We start from the raw sequence: 20,064 nt of genomic DNA on the forward strand, positions 1-20,064 counted from the left end.
TTTAGTTGGGTATTAGATAACTTTGATCTGCAGAATCATTTTTGTTCATATCTCATTTGTCATTGTCACCAGTCAGCCACAATAGGTTTTTCTTACCACACGCCCTTCCTTGGCCACCGATTTACAACAATTTTTCGTTAGACTAGTTTCATTTATAGTTTGTAGTTTCATCACCTCCCAATTGAGTTAATAGATGTCAAGCCTTCTGCCATGCTATTAAAGTCTGCCCTTCTGAAATCTGAAGTGAATTGTATATTTTTAGTATCGTTGCTTCTACTAGCCATGTGAAGTCTTGTTCATAACATTGTGGTCATATTGCCCAGGTGTACCCTCACACAGAGGCTTAATGTAAGGTCAGGCTTGCTGTTAAGCACTGGATATAGGATTACCCCGGGCACCTCATTGACACGCTCAATATGAAACATTCCTCTATATTTTCAACAATTGTTTGCAGCTGCACTGTGACCACAACAGACAGCAAAGACTGCACTTGTCTTCAGCATCCTGGGCTATAAAGGGAGGGCAAACTGAGTAGAGTTCCTTCCTTTATCGAGTCAGAAAGTGTGGTGTTGGAAAAGCACAGCAGGTCAGGTAGCATTCCCAGAAGCAGGAGACTCCCATTTCGGGCATAAGCCTTTCATCAGGTGTGTGTGTGTGTGTGTGTGTGTGTGTGTGTGTGTGTGTGTGTGTGTGTGTGTGTGTGTGTGTGTGTGTGAGAGATGGGGTGGAGGGGGAGGTGGGATGGTGTTAAGGGGCTGAGATATAAATAGGTGGGTGAGAGTGGGGTTTGACGGAAGTTAGCTGGGAAGGCTGTAGGTAGATGCAGGTGGGGGTGGAGCACATGGGTGGAGCGGATAAGTGGGAAGGAAGATGGACAGGTGGGACAGTTCAAGAGGGCGGTGCCGAGCAGGAGGGTTCTATCCATGTTGCGGCTGGAGGGTTGGGGTTCAAGGGTGGAGATGCGGGAGGTGGAGGAGATGTGCTGGAGGGCATTGATGACACGTGAGAAGGGAAATTGCGATGCTTGAAATAGAAGGCCATCTGGGATGTTCTGGAGTGGATTTGGTCCTCCTGAGAGCAGATGTGGCAGAAATGGAGGAATTCGGAGTTAGGGATCACATTTTTACAGTAGGGGTTTGGGTGGACGTGTAGTTCAGGTAGCTGTGGGAGTTGGTACGTTTGAAGTAGGTGCCTGTGTTGAGTTGGTCACCAGAGATGGAGATGGAGAGGTCCAGAAAGGGGAGGGAAGTATCTGAGATGGTCCAGGTAAACTTAAGGTTAGGATGGAAGGTGTTAGTGAACTGTTCAACCGCCTCATGGGAGCATGAGGTGGCACAGATATAGCCACCAATGTAGCGGAGGAAAAAGTTGGGAATAGTACCAATGTAACTATGGAAGATGGATGTATCCGATGAAGAGGCAGGCATAGCTGGGGCCCATACGGGTGACCATGGCTACCCCCTTGGTCTGAAGGAAGTGGGAGAATTTGAAGGAGAAGTTGTTGAGGGTGTGGACTAGTTCCACCAATCGAATATGTGCGTCGGTGGAGGAGTACTGGTCGGGCCGGCAGGAAAGGAAGAAACAGAGGGTTTAGAGGCCTTCATCATGGTGGATGGACATGTACAGGGACTGGATGTCCATGGTGAAGATGAGGCATTGGGGGCTGGGGAAACAGAAGTCATCGAGGAAGTGGAGAGCATGGGTGGTTTACCAAATGTATTTGGGTAGTTCCTGGACCAAGGGGGACAGGACAGTGTCAAGGTATGAGGAGATAAGTTTGATCCTCCTACTCCAAGGACTGAAGTTTCCCTTCCCATGTGATCAACAATGCCTTCCAGTGCATCTCCTTCACTTCCACACCCCTCCAACCACAATCAGGATAGAACTCCCCCCCCCACCACAGTCCTCACCTTCCACCCCACTAATCTCCAGATACAGTGCATTATCCACCACCATTTCCACCACCAGAGACATGTTTCCTTCCTCACCCGTATCTCCGTTCTTCAGAGACCATTCCCTCCATGACTCCCTTGTTAGGTCTACGGTGCCCACTAACCCACCCTCCACTCCTGGCACCTCCCCTTGCCACAGCAGGAGGTGTAAAACCTGTGCCCACACCTCCTCCCCTCACCTCCGTCCAAGGCCCAAAGGTATTTTCACATTGGGCAGAGATTTTTCTGCACATCCACCCACCTCATCCACTGTGTCCATAGTTCTCGATGTAGTCTCCTGTACACGGGGGAGACACAACGCCAACTCTCAGAATGTTTCAGGGATCATCTCTGGGACACGCGCACCAAACAACCCCACAGCCCTGTGGCCAATCACTTCAACTCCCCTTCCCATCCGGCCAAGGACATGCAGGTCCTGGGCTTCCTCCACCACCCAACGCCTGGAGGAAGAACACTCCATCTTCCGCCTTGGGACCCTCCAACCACACGGCATCAATATCAACTTCACCAGTTTCCTTATCTCCCCTCCCCCCCAGCTCAGCACTGCCCTCTTAAACTCTTCTACCTGTTCATCTTCCTTCCCAGCTACCCACTCCTCCCTCCTCTCTGACCTATCACCATCACCCCCCACCTACATCTACCAATTCCCTTCCTAGCTATCTTCTCCACACGCCCACCCTTCCTCCCTCCAACATTCCAGGGCTTATGCCCAAAACATCAATTCTCTTACTCCTTGGATGCTACCTGACCTGCTGTGCTTTTCCAGCACCACTCCTTTTGGCTCTGGTTTCCAGACTCTGAAGTCCTCATGTTTTCCTATCCTTGATGCCACTTTAGTGATCTTTGCTGAAAGCTACATGGCTACAGCCTTGGGGTGAGGACATCATGATAGCTTTGTTTTATGCTACCCAAGTAGACTCTGTTAAGTTGGTCAAATGAAACCTTCTGATTGTAGCACATCTTTGATCAGGGAAAGGAGGGCAACCCATTTTATAAAGGAAAAAGTGAAACAAAGAAAGATGCCAAATTCATCTCTTTACTTGGCTACATTTTAATTAATTGAAAAAGCATGAATTTTAAGTGAATATAATCCAAATTTAAAATTGTGATCAGTGACTAAATATTTCCTTGGAATGACCTTCCCTCTTTGGTTTCGGAATTCACATCACATTCAAATTAATTTTTCATTCCAGGAAGAATTGGAGTATTACTTCACTAACCAGATTACCTGTCAAGTTGACATCTAAACCAGCAGAAATTGTGTCTTTGAATGAATGAAAACATAACACAAGAGTTTCTATTGAATGCTCATGCTATTTCACTTCCCTCTCCCGATTAGGCTTTCATATTTATTTTTCCCTTGCATATTGCGCAATCCTTTAGCATTCTTCTGGAGGTAAAATTGCATATTGTCACCTTCTCATCTGAAGTATTACACATTTCTGGTAAGTTTAAGGAAGCAATGAAACCTGCTTTTACTTTGTATCATACAGCACACAAGGAGGCCTTTTGGCATATTATGTCTGCAGCAGCCCTTTGAAATAATGTAAGGATTACATTGACTAACACTCGATTCTATTTTTGGTGGGCGTCTAGGCTGCTAATCTTGGTATGTCTCAGAAAATACCAGTTGGCTTGTAGTCAGCTGCAGTAGACACAGATGTCCAGAACAAGCAGCATGAGTGAAAGTGTTGCATAATTTAATAGCTGCTTAAAACAATCTATGTAAGTTATTGTAACTCATTCAATGGCAGCAAGGGGAGGTAACTTCACATATTCATATATGCTTGGGGAATAAGATAATGAGCAAGGACAAACACGAAAAAACACTTTGATCCATTTGGCAAGTCCAACCCAATTGTAATATCAAGTGTATTACAATAGGACTTATTTTAATGTATTCAAAGCTCATCCACTTGCACAGAGTTAAAATTGGGTCCATATGTACTGATTTTCCTGCTCCTCGGATGCTGCCTAACCTGCTGTGCTTTTCCAGCACCACTCTGATCTAAACTCTGGTTTCCAGCATCTGCAGTCCTCACTTTTGCCATATGTACTGACAGCTCGATCAGAAATCATACCAACTCCTAGGTGAGGCAAACAACTTTATTAAAAAGTGCAGACTGAAAAATTACATATGCGTCCTTAGGCAATGGGCCCAGTACAGAAGACCATGCTGGCTCAGTGATGTTATACAGTATCTAACTCTGGTACTGCGTGATCATCATCTCAACCGGATACTGTTCTTGTTTCTGCTGGAAGGAATTACATAAACCAATGACTGAAAGGTGACAGGTTTAACTGTAACAGCATTACAGACAATCATTAAAATATGATGCCATTCAGAAAGACATTAAGAAAATATAGTTAGCTTGTAAATTCAGCGCAGGATGTTAGAGCAAAAATGCATTGTAATTCAGAGTGGTAGAATGTGATTTTCTGCAAGAATAATTATTCATCTACTCTATGCCATTGTGGAGAGGTGCCATTAAAAGCCAGACACTTCCCTCAAGGAACACAAGACTCAACTTGAATCACTGTCTTGTCAAGTCACAGCAGCTAACTTCATCCTTGCTTTGGGGACAGTCAAGGATGACGGAGGGAGCCCTGAAAAAAGATGCAGGAGAAAATGCTTTAAAAAGGAGCATCAGCCTTAAAGAAAGATGCCAGTTCCTGACACCCAGGAGCTTGGTACAATAACAGTGAAATCATCAAATCCTGACAGTGTGGAAACAGGCCCTTCAGCCCAACCAAGTCCAAAGAGTAAACCACCCAGACCCATTCCCCTAACCTTTATTTACCCCTGACTAATGCACTTAATATACACTTCCCTGGACATTATAGGCAATTTCCCACAGCCAATTCACCTATACTGCATATCTTTGGATTGTGGGAGGAAACCCACACAGACACGGTAAAGAATGTGCAAACTTCATACAGGCAGTGACCCAAGGCTGGAATAGAACCAGGTCCCTAGCGCTGTGAGGCAGCAGTGCTAACCACTGAGTCACCATTCCACCCATACATCTTTGATTTAAATAAATTAAAGCATGTTAAAAATAATAAAAACATCAAAACAGATTTATAAAATCATGAGGGGCATGGTTAGGGTAAATAGACTAAATTTAAAAGGGACCTAAGGGGCAACATTTTCACGCAGAGGGCGGTACATATACAGAATGAGCTGCCAAAGAAAGTGATAGAGGCCGATACAATTACAACATTTAAAAGGCATTTAGACGGGTATATGTATAGGAAGGGTTTAGAGGGATGTGGGCCAAATGCTGGCAAATGGAACTAGATTGATTTAGGATATCTGGTCAGCAAGGATGAGTTGGACTGAAGAGTCTATTTCCGTGCTGTGCATGTCTATGATTCTATGTGGAAAAAAAAATTAAATTGGGGAAGAGAAAATTTCTGTTAAATGAAGTATTGAATTTTTTAAATTAAAAAAATCAACACTTCATTTAACAGAAATTTTCTCTTTTTAAATTTAAAAAAAAATCAGCTTTGCATTGCATATACTGAAAGAGAATGGAGGTAAGCAGTTGGAATTTATCATTGTACCATGGTGTCAGCTGACATTGTTTAAAAAAGAAACGAATACCAATGCACTAATTTACTTTTTTCCATTGCACCAAATATACCTGATGTTAAATGTTGTTTTTCTTGCTTGTCAATCTTTGCAGTGAACATAATTGGAGCTAACCCACACATATTCCTGGATGAAGTTCTGTCTTCTCACTGAGGGAGAGAAGGGTGAAACTGCAGACAAACAGGTTGATACCAAAAATTTAAAAACACAAGCGCTGGAAAAAAACAAACAAGAAACATCAGAAAGGGATTAGACTATCCATTACAGTACCATGTGATTCTAATATGGCAATTTCTCTCAGTTCCCAGAGTGAACCATTAGCAATGAAGTCAAAGACCACGAAACAGCGAGAGAATGAACTGAAAGCAATAAAAGATTTGAAAACAGTCAAAACATGTGTCCCTGTTTCCAGAGCAGCTGCATGTGTGAACCTCAGTGAGAATACCCAACATGTGCCATGCAAAGAAATAGTTCACCTGGCAAATACCACTAAGGCTGGCTGCAGTCAGACAAATGACAGCTTTCGTGCTCATAAGAAACAGGGGTCAGTAGATTCTATGAAGGTGGACACAGACAGAGGTGCAGAAAGCAAGATGAAAAAACCAGTCAAACCAGAGGGGAAGAAAAGAAAGCGGAAACAGGCTCTTGATCAAGCAGTAGAGGTTGTGGGTCATCAGGTGACAATGTCTTCAGCATCCGAGACAAACACTTCAGGTCTGTGTACTTTAGATTTACTCACCTTACGTTTAGCTTTATTCCTTGCCTTTGTCCTCGAGCTCCTTATCTGTTGGAGAGCAAGATGCAAACTGCAATTTATTGAGCAGCATAGGTAAGGGTATGTTTAGAACTTGTCTACACTAGCAATGTTTTAAATGTACTAATTTTAAGTCTGTTTATATTTGCACTATCATATAAAAATTGAACCTCCAAAAAAATCTCTCAATCCTCTGGTCACTCTGGCTTTAGCCTCTTGGTCATTCTTCCTCCCTCTTTGTTCCACCATTACTCCACCTTGTTATCTGCCATATCGTCTGTCTGTCCTGTTCCCTAAGATGCTCCTTTTTAACCAAACCTTACTCCTTCTTTCCAAATCTCTTTTAGTGTTGAGCATGTGTTGTTCTTGGGAGGTATCTTGGGGTGATTTCTCCAAATAAAAGGCAAATGCAAATGTTAAATGTGAGCTGCTTTATTTGTGGAAGTCCATTCTGTTAAGCACAGTGGAAATATGAGCTGCAGAATTGGATTGCATAGCATGTAGTTCCAGAGCTTCAGGTGTTGTCTTGGTTACTAGAATCCAGCCTGCACTTCCTGTATGCTGCATACTAAGCAACATTTTACTGATTGAGTTAACACAGGCATTGGGAGAGTACACAGTAAGCATATGGAGTAGGCAGATGTGATTCCAGTGGACATGTAAATCTGGTTGGGCAGATTTACTAAAACCCACTATTAACCTTCACCTTAAAGTGGCTGGCTAATGGCAAGGGTTTGCTGGCTTGAGGATCAGCTTTGCATCCCAACCACACTTGCCTAGAATCCATATAAAGAGAGCCATTTGACCTTAAGAAGCAATATTGGGTTGAAGGAACTGTTCTGTTGTTGTGAAAACAATAAAGGAACCCAGGAATACTCAGGGAGCAGGTGTTTGGATTCATGGTTGATGAACCTCCACACCAGCCCTGTTTGTAAGGTTCAGGCTGAGTTCCATGTTGTTGACCCAGCAACTATGAAGGAACAATAATATTGTATACAGCAATCAGATGGCATGTTGCCTGGAGAGCAACTCGAAAAAGATTATGACAACCGCATCTGCTGCTCTAGTCCTCTGAATTAGTAGAAGTTGCAAGTTTAGAAGGTGTTATCCGAGGAGCTTTGATTAGTGACTGCAGTGCATCTTTAAAACAGTACACACTGCTGCAGCTGTGCATTGGATTTATAGGGAATGGATGTTGAAGATGATGGATGTGATGACATTCAAGCAGATGGCTTTGTCCGGAATAAAACCAAACTTATTTAATATTGTTGGAGATGCACTCATGTAGGCACATGGACAGTATTCCATCACATCCTGCCTTGACCTTCAGGCATTGAGGAGATAGCAGATGAGTTATTTGCTGCAGAATTCCTAGCCTCTGGCTTGCTTTTGTAAAGCCTTGGTAATTGTATAAGACTAAGAGAATGCTAAATAGGAACAGGAGTGGTTATTTCAGCCTCTCAAACATGCTCTGCTATTCAGTAGGATTCTGGCTGATCCAACATTCCTCATATCCACCTTCCTGTACTTTCTCCATAATGCTTGATTCCCCTGCTGATCCAGGATCTGTCTATCCCAGCCTGTAATACACACAAGGATTCTGTCCTCACAGCTCTCTAGACAAGGAGTTCCAAAGACACTCGACTCTTAGTCTTAAATTGGCGCCTCTTTATTCTGAGATGATGCTCTCTGGTCCTAGACTCTCCCCTGAGGAGAAACATCCTCTCAGCATTGATCCTGTATATTTCAATTAGATCATCTCTCCAGTGAGTAGAGTCTCAAACTGTTTAACTTTTGCTCATAAGATAATCACTTCATATCAGAGATCATCCTAGTGACCCTTCTGTGAGCTGCCTCCAATGAAATAATATATTTTCTTAAATAAGGGGACCTTTATAACTGGTCCAGTAAGAAGTATTGTCAGAAGATAGAGCAGGATATAGATAGGCAAGAGACTTGAGCAGGGAAACAGTTGATGGAGTTAAATCCAGACAAATGTGAGGTGATGTATTTTGGAAGATCTAGCGCAGGAAGGAAGTATACAGTAGCATCAATATAAAGAGGGATCTAGGCATACAAGACAACAGTCCCCTGAAAGTGAAAACACAAGTGGATAAGGCAGCCAGGAAGACATTTGATATGCGTGCCTTTGTCAGTTGTGGCAAAGATTTTCTGGTCAATGGTAACCCCCCAGGATATTGATATTGGGAGATTTGGTAATAGTAATGCCATTGAATGTCAAGGGATGATAGTTGGATTCTCTGCTAGTCATTGTCTAGCATGAGTGTTACTTGCTACTTATCAGCCCAGGCCTGGATATTGTCTAGATTTTGCTGCAAATGAACACCGCCTACTTCAAAGTCTGAGGAGCTGCGAATGGTGCTGAACATTGTGCAATCATGAGTGAATATCTCTGCTTCTCACCTTATGATGGAGGGAAGGCCATTGTTGAATCAGTTGAAGGTGGTTAGCCGAAGACACTATCCTGAAGAACTCCTGCAGGGATATCCTGGAGCTGAGATAGTTGGCTCCAAAAGCTACAACCATCTTGCTTTGTGTTTTGATGCCATTCTCTGCCTTTCAGGCTGCCTTAACATCAAAGGTAGCTGCTCTCACCTTACCCCTGGAGTTCAGCTCTTTTGTTCATGGAAATGCTGGATGTTTTGAGGAGATACACACAGTTGGTGAGGTCTGCAATGCTTTCTGCAATGCTTTAAGCAGTGCAGCCTGGTTTTAAGTGGTGCTGACATGAGTTTGGGTCTTCGAGGTACACAGCTACTCAGCAGTGCACTGGGCTTTCAGAGTGCAAATTAAAAATTAATGTGAACATTTTCAGTCAAGCTCCCAGTAACTATTATTTCTAGCACAAACATTCCTTAACTAAGGAATAGTGTATGCTACTTTAGTTTTCATAGAAATTGCTGAGGTACTGCGGAAGATGCTTCAGCCTATATCAACACTAATGTCTGTTATGGGCTGAGGTTGCTGAATATCCTGACCAATTTAATCACTTCCTAACCTGGGGAAACTGAAACTAACTGCTGCTATCAAATTCAACACTTTCTAAGGTTTAACGTAGGTCGTGTGTGAGGATACAGTATGTGCACTTGTTCACTTTGTAATCTCCTGGAGAGTTAAAAATGGGTACTGTTCCTGCTTCAACTTGCTTGAATGCTCCGGGAATTAAATGCTGCAGGAATTCTTAAACTAGTATTGTGAGATCTTGATTTCTGATCTCTAAAATCTTTTGCAAGAATTCCTGCCCCATAGCAACATTGCATCCCTTCGAGTGGCTCAACAGGCAGGAGTGAGGAAGTTCACTGTATAAAAACAAAAGACTTGGGTTTACGTTACGGTTTTCATGACCACTGGATGTCTCAAAGCCTTTACAGCTGATGAAGTACTTTAGAACTGTTGTAATGTAGACAGTGAGGTGGTATGAGTTGGAGGTGGCCCAGGGAGAAGAGATGGAATGTGGGGGAGGGGGGGGGGGGGGGTGTCACATGAATGAATCATAAAGTCATCCAGCACAGAAACAGACCCTTTGGTCCAACAAGTCCAAGCTGACCATAATCTCAGACTAAACTCATCCCACTCGCCTGGCCAATATCCCTCCAAATATTTCTTATTCATTTACTTACCTAAATGTCTTTCAAATGTCGTAACTTACCCCCATCCACCATTTCCTCTGATTCTGAGGGTGATAGGCCGGAGAGGGGGTGGGGCGGAGAGGTTGGGAAGAAGATTGCAGGTCAAGAGGGCGGTGCTGAGTCCGAGAGTTGGGACTGAGATAAGGTGGGGGGAGGGGAAATGAGGAAGCTGGAGAAATCCGCATTCATCCCTTGTGGTTGGAGGGTTCCTAGGCGGAAGATGAGGCGCTCTTCCTCCAGGCATCGTGTTGCCATGGTCTGGCGATGGAGGGAGCCAAGGACCTGCATGTCCTTGGTGGAGTGGAAGGGGAAGTTAAAGTAGTAAATGATGTGTGTGGAGGTGCAGGTGAATTTGTGACGGATATGGAAGGATCCCTTGGGGCCTTGGAGGGAAGTGAGTGGGGAGGTGTGGGCACAAGTTTTGCATTTCTTGCAGTTACAGGGGAAGGTGCCAGGAGTGGAGGTTGGGTTGGTGGGGGTTGTGGACCTGACGAGGGAGTCGCGGAGGGAGTGGTCTTTCCGGAATGCTGATCGAGTAGGGGAGGGAAATATATCCTTGGTGGTGGGGTCTGTTTGGAGGTGGCAGAAATGACGAAGGATGATACGATGTATCTGGAGGTTGGTGGGATGGTAGGTGAGGACCAGTGGGGTTCTGTCCTGGTGGCGATTGAAGGGGCGGGGTTCAAGGGCTGAGGAGTGGGAAGTGGAGGAGATGTGGTGGAGAGCATCATCAATCACGTCTGAGGGGAAATTGCGGTCTTTGAGGAAGGAGGCCATCTGGGTTGTTCAGTATTGGAATTGGTCCTCCTAGGAGGAGATGCGGCAGAGGCGGAGGAATTGGGAATATGGGATGGCATTTTTACAGGGAGCAGGGTGGGAGGAGGTGTAAACTAGGTAGCTGTGGGAGTCGGTCAGTTTATAGTAAATGTCCGTGTTGAGTCGGTCGTCCGAGATAGAAATGGAGAAGTCTAGGAAGGGGAGAAAGGAGTCTGAGAGGGTCCAGGTAAATTTGTGGTCGGGGTGGAAGGTATTAGTAAAGTGGATGAACTGTTCAACCTCCTCGTGGGAGCACAAGGTAGCGCCAATACAGTCATCGATGTAGCGGAGGAAAAGGTGGGGTGTGGTGCCAGTGGAGCTGCGGAAGATGGGCTATTCCACATATCCGACGAAGAGCCAGGCATAGCTGGGGCCCATGTGGGTGCCCATGGCTACTCCTTTGGTTTGGAGGAAGTGGGATGATTGGAAAGAGAAGTTGTTCAGAGTGAGGACCAGTTCAGTCAGTCGAAGGGGGGTGTCAGTGGAAGGGTACTGGTTGGGTCGGCGGGGAAGGAAGAAGCGGAGGGGTTTGAGTCCTTCGTGATGGGGGATGGAGGTGTACAGGGACTGGATGTCCATAGTGAAGATAAAGCGTTGGGGGCCGGGGAAGCGAAAAGTATGGAGGAGATGGAGGGCGTGGGTGGTGTCCCGAACATAGGGGGGGGGGCGTTCTTGGACTAAGGGGGACAGGACCGTGTCGAGGTATGCAGAAGTTAGTCCGGTGTGGCAGGAGCAGGCTGAGACAATGGGTCGGCCGGGGTAGCCAGGTTTGTGGATTTTGGGCAGGAGGTAGAAACGGGCGGTGCGGGGTTGTGGAATGATGAGGTTGGAAGCGGTGGATGGGAGATTCCCTGAGGTGATGAGGTTATGGTTGGTTTGGGAGAGGATGGTTTGGTGGTGGGAGGTGGGGTCATGGTCAAGGGGGCAGTAGGAGGAAGTGTCCGCGAGCTGGCGTTTAGCCTCAGTAATATAAAGATTGGTGCACCAAACCACGTTGCATGCGTCTCCGCCCCCACGCCAATCTCTGCCCCCACGCCGATCTCTGCCCCGCGCTGATCTCCGCCCCACGCTGATCTCTGCCCCCATGCCCAACTCCGCCCCAATGCCCAACTCCACCCCCACACCGAACTCTGCTCCCACGCCTAACCCTACCCCCACTCCCAGCTCCAGCCCCACACCAGGTCCTAGCTCCCGTATTTTCACCATCCCTCCAGAACTCCCCCTCTCTGAGGATGAAAGATCAGTCCTCGGCAGAGGCCTCACCTTCATTCCCCTACGCTCCCGCATTAATGAGTTCAACACGCGGCGAGACATCGAACAATTCTTCCGCCGCCTTCGCCTCTGCGACCACTTCTTCAACCAGGGTTCTCGCCCACCCTCTGACGACCCCTTCTCCCACCTCCAACACACCCATCCACCTGGACATCCCATGCTGGCCTCTTACCTGCTCTTGATCTCTTCATAGCCAACTGCCACCACGACATTAACCGCCTCAACCTGTCCACCCCTCTTACCCACTCCAACCTCTCACCCTCGCAATGTACAGCCCTCCACTCCCTCCGTTCCACCCCCAACCTCACTATCAAACCAGCAGACAAGGGAGGCGCGGTAGTAGTTTGGCGCACCGACCTTTACACCGCTGAGGCTAATCATCAGCTCGCAGATACCTCCTCCTACTGCCCCCTTGACCATGACCCCACATCCCACCACCAAACCATTATCTCCCAGACCATCCATAACCTCATCACTAAGTGGATCTCCCATCCACCGCTTCCAACCTCATAGTCCCACAACCCCGCACCTCCTGTTTCTACCTCCTGCCCAAAATCCACAAACCTGACTGCCCCGGCCAACCCATTGTCTCAGCCTGCTCCTGCCCCACCGAATTCATCTCGGCATACCTCGACACGGTCCTGTCCCCCTTAGTCCAAGAACTCCCCACCTACGTTCGGGACACCACCCACGCCCTCTACCTCCTCCATGATTTTTGTTTCCCCAGCCTCCAACGCCTTATCTTCACCATGGACATCCAGTCCCTGTACACCTCCATCCCCCATCACGAAGGACTCAAACCCCTCCGCTTCTTCCTTTCCCACCGTACCAACCAGTACCCTTCCACTGACACCCTCCTTCGACTGACTGAACTGGTCCTCACCCTCAACAACTTCTCTTTCCAATCCTCCCACTTTCTCCAAACCAAAGGAGTAGCCATGGGCACCCGCACGGGCCCCAGCTATGCCTGGTTCTTCATGGATATGTGGAACAGTCCATCTTCCGCAGCTCACTGGCACCACCCCCCACCTTTTCCTCCGCTACATCGATGACTGTATTGGCGCTACCTCGTGCTCCCATGAGGAGGTTGAACAGTTCATCCACTTTACTGACACCTTCCATCCCGACCTCAAATTTACCTGGACCCTCTCAGACTCCTTCCTCCCCTTCCTAGACCTCTCCATTTCTATCTCGGGCAACCGACTCAACACGGACATTTACTATAAACTGACCGACTCCCACAGCTACCGAGATTACACCTCCTCCCACCCTGCCCCTGTAAAAATGCCATCCCATATTCCCAATTCCTTCGCCTCCGCTGCATCTGCTCCCAGGAGGACCAATTCCAATACCGAACAACCCAGATGGCCTCCCTCTTCAAAGACTGCAATTTCCCCTCAGACGTGGTTGACAATACTCTCCACCACATCTCCTCCACTTTCTGCTCCTCCGCCCTTGAACCCCGCCCCTCCAATCGCCACCAGGACAGAACCCCACTGGTCCTTACCTGCCATCCCACCAACCTCCAGATACATCGTATCATCCTTCGTCATTTCTGCCACCTCCAAACAGACCCCACCACCAGGGATATATTTCCCTCCCCTCCCCGATCAGCATTCTGGAAACACCACTCCCTCCGTGACTCCCTTGTCAGGTCTACACCTCCCACCAACCCAACTTCCACTCCCAGCACCTTCCCCTGCAACCACAAGAAATGCAAAACTTGCACCCACACCTCCCCCCTCACTTCGCTCCAAGGCCCCAAGTGGTCCTTCCATATCAACCACAAATTCACCTGCACCTCCACACACATCATTTACTGCATCCGCTGCACCCGATGTGGCCTCCTTTACATTGGGAAGACAGGCCGCCTACTTGCGGAACATTTCAGAGAACACCTCTGGGACACCTGCACCAACCAACTCAACCGTCCCGTTGCTGAACACTTTAACTCCCCCTTCCACTCCACCAAGGACATGCAGGTCCTTGGCCTCCTCCATCGCCAGACCATGGCAACACAATGCCTGGAGGAAGAGCGCCTCATCTTTCGCCTAGGGACCCTCCAACCACAAAGGATGAATGCAGATTTCTTCAGCTTCTTCATTTCCCCTCCCCCACCTTATCTCTGTCCCAAATCTCGGACTCAGCACCGCCTTCTTGACCTGCAATCTTCTTCCCGACCTCTCCGCCCCCACCCCCTCTCTGGCCTATCACCCTCACCTTAACCTCCTTCCACCTATCGCATTCCCAACACCCCTCCCCCAAGTCCCTCCTCCCTAACTTTTATCCTAGCCTGCTTGGCACACCCTCCTCATTCCTGAAGAAGGGCTTATGCCTGAAATGTTGATTCTCCTGCTCCTTGGATGCTGCCTGACCTGCTGTGCTTTTCCAGCAACACATTTTTCATGAACCACTCTGTGTGAAGAAACTACCCTTTGTGTCTTTTACAGACATTTCTCTTCTCACCTCTTTCATAAACATCTATAGGATCACTTCTCAACCTCTTACTCCAGTGAAAAAGTCCCATTCTATCCAGCCACTCACGACTCAAGCCTTCCATTCCCAGCAATAGCCTGATAAATTTCTTCTGAATCCTCTCCAGTTTAATGATAATCTTTCTGCAGAGGAACCAGCACTGCACACAGCACTCCAGAAGAGCCCTCAACAGCGTCCTGTACAATCTCAATATAACGTCCCAATTCTGATACTCAAAGGTCTGAGCAATGTAGGCATGCATGCTAAATGTCTCTTAACCACACTGTCTAGCTGTGATGGAATTGTCCAAGAATTTTGTACCTGAACATCTCGATCTCTCTGTTCTACAACACTGCCCAATGCAGTAGGGAAATGGTAGGTATATGAACTGCGAGAAGAGATAGATGACTGCCCGTGTAAGATTTGATGTAGAGATGGTTGTGTCAGACGGGGGTGGACAGAAGTCGGATGACACCAGGTTATAGTCCAACCATTTTATTTGAAATCACAAGCTTTCGGATGAAATCCTGACAAAGAGGCAGTTGTCCAAATGCTTGTGATTTCAAATAAACCTGTTGGACTATAGCTTGGTGTCGTCTGACTTCTGACAGTGCAAGATTTGGGAAGGGTTTGGGGATAAGTAACCAGTTGAGGCTTCTGTTGTGGACTGAGGAGAAGATTTGAAAATCAATGGCCATTTAAGTTGGGTAGAGTTGTGGAGGGCCTCAGTGAGATCACATCTGGTGTATTTACTACAGTTTTGTTCTCCTGACTTAAGGATATAATTACATTAAGAGCAGTTCAGCGGGTGGTCAGTTAACTGGTTCCTGAAATGAAAAATTTGGCACATGAGGAAAGGTTGAACAGATTGGACCAATACCTATTGGAGTTTAGAAGAGTGAGAAATAATCTGGTTGGACTTGAAAAATTAATTTGGTTTCTCTCCTCACAGATGCTGCTAGACATGCTGAGCTTTTTTCAGCACTATCTGTTTTTATTTAAGAATTTGAGGGGATTTGACTCGATGGGTCTTACTCCTAGAACAAGGAAGCACATTTTAAGAATTAGGAGGCCTCAGTTTCTGACTGAGATGAAGAGGATTTTTTTTCTCTCTGAGAGTCATCATTCTTTGCAATTCTCTGCCCCAGGGCGCCGTAAATAGAGTCATAGAGTCCTAAAGCAGAGAGCCCAAACTTGTCCATGGTGACCAAAATGTCCATCCGTGCTAACCCCATTTCCCTGCATCTGGTCCACTGGCTGGGTCATTGAATACAATCAGGTCCAAGTTAGATTTTTGATTAACAGATGAGGTGAAGGTTATGGGGCCAGACAGGAAAGTGGTTCGAAGGTCAGCCATCAAATGGAGGTGCAGGCTTAGAGGGCCAAGAGTCCAATTTCTGATTTTTACATTTCTATTCTGTGACGCACGCTGACTACTATCATGAAGAGTGTTGTCACGTTAAATTGAGAAATTGTCATTCTTCCAGGCAGGGTCTCTCAGCAACCCCACTGATCTCTGGGGAGTCAGGTTGATGGTCTACTATATTGCCCTTGACACCCTTTTGAACACCTTGCAGTTCCATCTGAGCTTCTGTAACAGCAGTCAAACATTTGAAAGCTGTTTGCTTCATACTGCAAACTGTGATGTTGGCCGTTAGACACTCCATCATAGAGGGTTCCATTCCATGTGGGAAAGCTTGAGTGCCACACTGCCCAAACACCTGTGCCAAATTAGTGCTGGTCACATCCATACTGCTTGTGTGCCAATATAAACTGAGGGGGAAGGACTCTGTAAATGTGGTGTGGAGGTGAGGGTCGTGGCATAGGGATTGTAGTATCAGCATGGCCAAAGGGGGAATAGAGTTGATATATGAATTTAAGTATTCCTGAAAAAGCTCATTTTGTCAACGTTTTTCATCTTGTATCCATCAGGACAATTTGCAAGAGTACCAATAAAGAGAAAACATCATTAATACTGTGTGAGAGGAGGGTGCCGATTTGTTGGCTATTTACATTACATTGGTATTCCTTGGTAAGATTAATACCTATATGTCTCCATAAGATTTGAGAGTGAATTTCAGCAATTTCTGTTATAGTTCTTCATTAAACAGGCACATGAATTATAATTCATGCCTCCTGCACTTTCATAGGGCCATCATCAAGGCTGTTTTAGTTGTGTTTATTGTTGAGACTGTTAGTCAGCTATCTGCAAATTTTGTGAGCAGCTGCTGTTTTATTCTGTAGCTTCATCTCATATTGCAGAAAGGGATTCCTAGCTTCATGATACATTGAGAAGTTCTTTCTGCAATAAAGCAAGTAAAACAGCAACTTCAGCAAATGTTGCAGCCAGGAAGCACTGGATCAGAGAGATCCCAATGCAAATGGATTTGGGGAGGTCGGTGTGTGGTTTTGAGGGGGCAATAGCATAGTGATCACATACTGAAATGGTCCAATATTTGTGGAATTGTGCAGAAAATGATGCATTGAACAGACACCCAGAGAAAACACCATAGCACCACATCATAGTCATTCTGCTGACTGCCTCACTTTGTTGTGCTGGTAACCACCTGGCAGCTAGCAGGCTGCAAGGTGCAAATAAACCATAACCTTGAGGCTGTTTGGGATAATGTGTCCCAAATTGAGGGGAGGGAGGGAGCAACAGATCAGGATTTTGGGTGCGGAAAAGGGGTTAGTGAGGATGAGTAAAGGGCATCACCCCTGTAATCCCTCCAGCATCATCAGTGCTGATACAGAAGGAGGCCAGAGGCTGCTGTCCTGTCCCACAAGCAGTGCTATGGGAATTGGTAGCTCTGTCTCCTATTTGGGTGCCAGTTTTCCCAGTTGGGAAACTGGTGCAGAAATTATTGTATCTAAATTGGGCTACCACAATGAATATCACAATACGTAACATACCTTTCAACCCACTCTCATCAAATACCATTGTGGTGAGTTAAATGAGGCAACCCCTCTCCTGCCTCTCCTAGGGTGGGTGGAGATGAAAGAATTAATATTGAGGCCAAAGTTTCTATAGAATCTGGGGCTTCTTTTAATAAGGTTAATCAAGACTGTGCTGCATCTTGAAGGAGCTTGAAAATTGCAGCTTTCTTCAAATCTTATGTAGCTCTCTTGAGCACACATTAAAAATATGATCTGCAGTTCCTGTAAATATGAAGTATTGGGTGGAGAAAGGTGTGTGGACACAAACCAAGTGACAATAAGGTTGTAGTATGAAATTGGACTTTGCTGTGTTACTCTGAGGCTTAACAATTTAAACTGAATTTCTGCTGCAATATTAAATGCAATTCCTCTTTACTTTGGTATTTTAACGCAATTAATGGCAAGGATGTATACTTACCATGCTATGAAGGATTTCTGAGATGGCCTTTCAGCACTGATAGATCAGCAACTTAACCATCTGAGCCAGCCTTTTTGTCATTAAAAGGACCACAGCTGCCCAGCCATCACCATGTGGAGCTTTTGTAGAAGTGATGCAAGTATTAGGAAATTTAGATTTCTCTGGCTAGCGCTTCCAAATAAACCTGTTGAACTATAACCTGGTGTTGTGTGATTTTTAACTTTGTCCACCCCAGTCCAACACCGGTACCTCCAAGTCACATTTCTAATTTGGAAGCCTTCTCTGTGTTTGGAATTAGATCAGCAGTATCCCACCTTTACACAGACTGGCAACTTGATATTGTTCAGGTTTGTAAAACTCTGTTCCTGTGCAATTTCTTTTACTGTCTGATAAAACCGACTGCACCGCCTTTGCTGAGGATGGGGTTCCACCAGCACAAATCCTATCTGTATGCCAAGCACATTCATCTAGGAATGGCTCACCATCACCTTCTCAAGTGTAATGATGGCTGCATTTGCGGCAAACATCACTGCTCAGTGAAACACCATTTGCACATGTAAAACTGGAGTGGTGATTTTAAACTCATATCCAGCATCTCTTCTTACGTTTGGCATACAAGTAACTACAACACTTTCTACAATTATAGGGAGTTAAGTCAACATGAATAACTGCTTATTGATGATGGAATTTATAAAGAAATTTTTATTCTATAGTGTACATTAATGTTGGCTGACAGTAGAAGTAACAGACTGTCATGAACTAACAATCATTCCTGAGCAGACAGTGCTCTGAAAATCCCTAATGTTTGCAAATCCAAACACTTGCTGTCTAATGCATCAGTTATCATACTGTGCCTTGCTGTTCTGTTTCTCATCAGGCGCAGTGACTATTTACTAATACAAAAGATTAAAAACATTGGATGCAATGGTACATGGATCACGGAGGCCATTTTTAATGGTGGTCCCTTGTATCCTACACTGGGAGTACACACTCTGGGCATTTAGGGATGGACAATAGGTTCTGGTCCTGGCAGAGGTGCCCACCTCCCATGAAAAAAAAACCTGGAACTCTATTAATTGAGTTTTGTTCTCGGGCCCATCAATCCTCAATTCTTGCTTCTTACACTTAGTTGTATTCTTGAGTCACTCGCCAAAGGCAGAACAAGCAAAAGCTCAGCCACATAGGGTTTATATGGGTTGGTAAGCTGATTTATTTTACTGTAAAATGAACAATCGATGTTTGTAGTGAGACTCTCTTAATTTAATCAATATGAATTACTTTTGTTTAATAATATAAAATAAAGAACATAGCACATCCACACAGTCCTATCTTGTTTGACTTCATCAGAATAGTTCCTAAATCTGCGTTCTCCTGCATTCATGTAACTTTAACTGGACCTTCTTTGGTGTCATCATTCTGCTTCAAAGACCTCACTGACTGTGCATCCTCCGTTTCAATAAGGTCCTTGGCAATTGGTTTATCTGAACTTTTTAATTATCTTTCTCAATTCACAACCTGATAAAAAAAAACCTGCCAAGTGCTTGGGATCAGCGATTCTCCAACTCAATGAGTGTGAAGAGACTAGCGACTCAAACTATGGAAAAAAACAACATCAGACATCAACATTTTAAGTAGGCTTTGTCTCAGAGCCCTTTTCTTCACATAGGAATATACTATGCTTTTTTATTTAAATTCCAACATTTAAAACAACTCTTTATCCAGAGCTTTTCTGTGGAGAAAAAATCTCAAAATGTCCTGAAATACGACACCTTCGAACCACAATTTCCAAATGTCTTCTTATTATTCCGCCAACTCAGTAGGAATGCATTGTGAACTGTTTGAAATGTTGTATAATTCTCGTCGCTCGTAGTCATAAGCAGGGAGAATCACGATCTGCACATTGAATTTACATGTGAAAACCCGAAGTGGGAGAATCAGTTAACAACTCAGAGGGCCTTAGGAATCCTTCTACATCATTCCTGTGGTATAAGGTTGGATTTAGTAAAATTATCACCACCCCCAGGAGATTATCTGACTGCTGGGTGGTTGAGCAAGAGTGTGGTTTTGGGAGGGCGATGAGTGTGGAGAAAGGGTTGGGTGATGGAAGAAGTTTACTATTTAGTCACAGTACTGTGGCACCATGGTGTGAGTAAGGCTTGCTTGATAGACTTTTCCTTCCTCTCACTTTTCATATT

The 20,064-nt window shown here is 45.5% G+C and overlaps 1 protein-coding gene and 1 long non-coding RNA gene across 5 annotated transcripts in view; one reads left to right on the forward strand and one right to left on the reverse strand.

Moving 5' to 3' along the window:
* Window positions 1-20,064, forward strand: part of LOC140486957 (protein polyglycylase TTLL10-like) — a 157,767-nt gene that overhangs the window by 38,626 nt on the left and 99,077 nt on the right. Inside the window, exon 4 of the mRNA XM_072586216.1 lies at window positions 5,642-6,261. Within this exon, the coding sequence (XP_072442317.1) occupies window positions 5,832-6,261 (430 nt within the window). The 5' untranslated portion in view covers window positions 5,642-5,831. The remainder of the gene's footprint in view (window positions 1-5,641; window positions 6,262-20,064) is intronic.
* LOC140486958 (uncharacterized) overlaps window positions 4,080-20,064 on the reverse strand; it is a 106,415-nt gene continuing 90,430 nt past the window's right edge. Inside the window, exons 1-4 of one of the 4 annotated variants that reach the window (XR_011962682.1) lie at window positions 6,472-6,745; window positions 6,287-6,331; window positions 5,600-5,696; window positions 4,080-4,559 (exon numbers count right to left, since the gene is read on the reverse strand). This is a non-coding gene — a long non-coding RNA (uncharacterized lncRNA). Of the gene's footprint in view, window positions 4,560-5,599; window positions 5,697-6,286; window positions 6,332-6,471; window positions 6,746-20,064 lie in introns of those variants that run through there. The other 3 variants (XR_011962683.1, XR_011962681.1, XR_011962680.1) reach the window with 3 other exon arrangements.

Source organism: Chiloscyllium punctatum, chromosome 16, assembly GCF_047496795.1.
Source record: "Chiloscyllium punctatum isolate Juve2018m chromosome 16, sChiPun1.3, whole genome shotgun sequence".
In the NCBI taxonomy this organism is placed as follows: domain Eukaryota; kingdom Metazoa; phylum Chordata; class Chondrichthyes; order Orectolobiformes; family Hemiscylliidae; genus Chiloscyllium; species Chiloscyllium punctatum.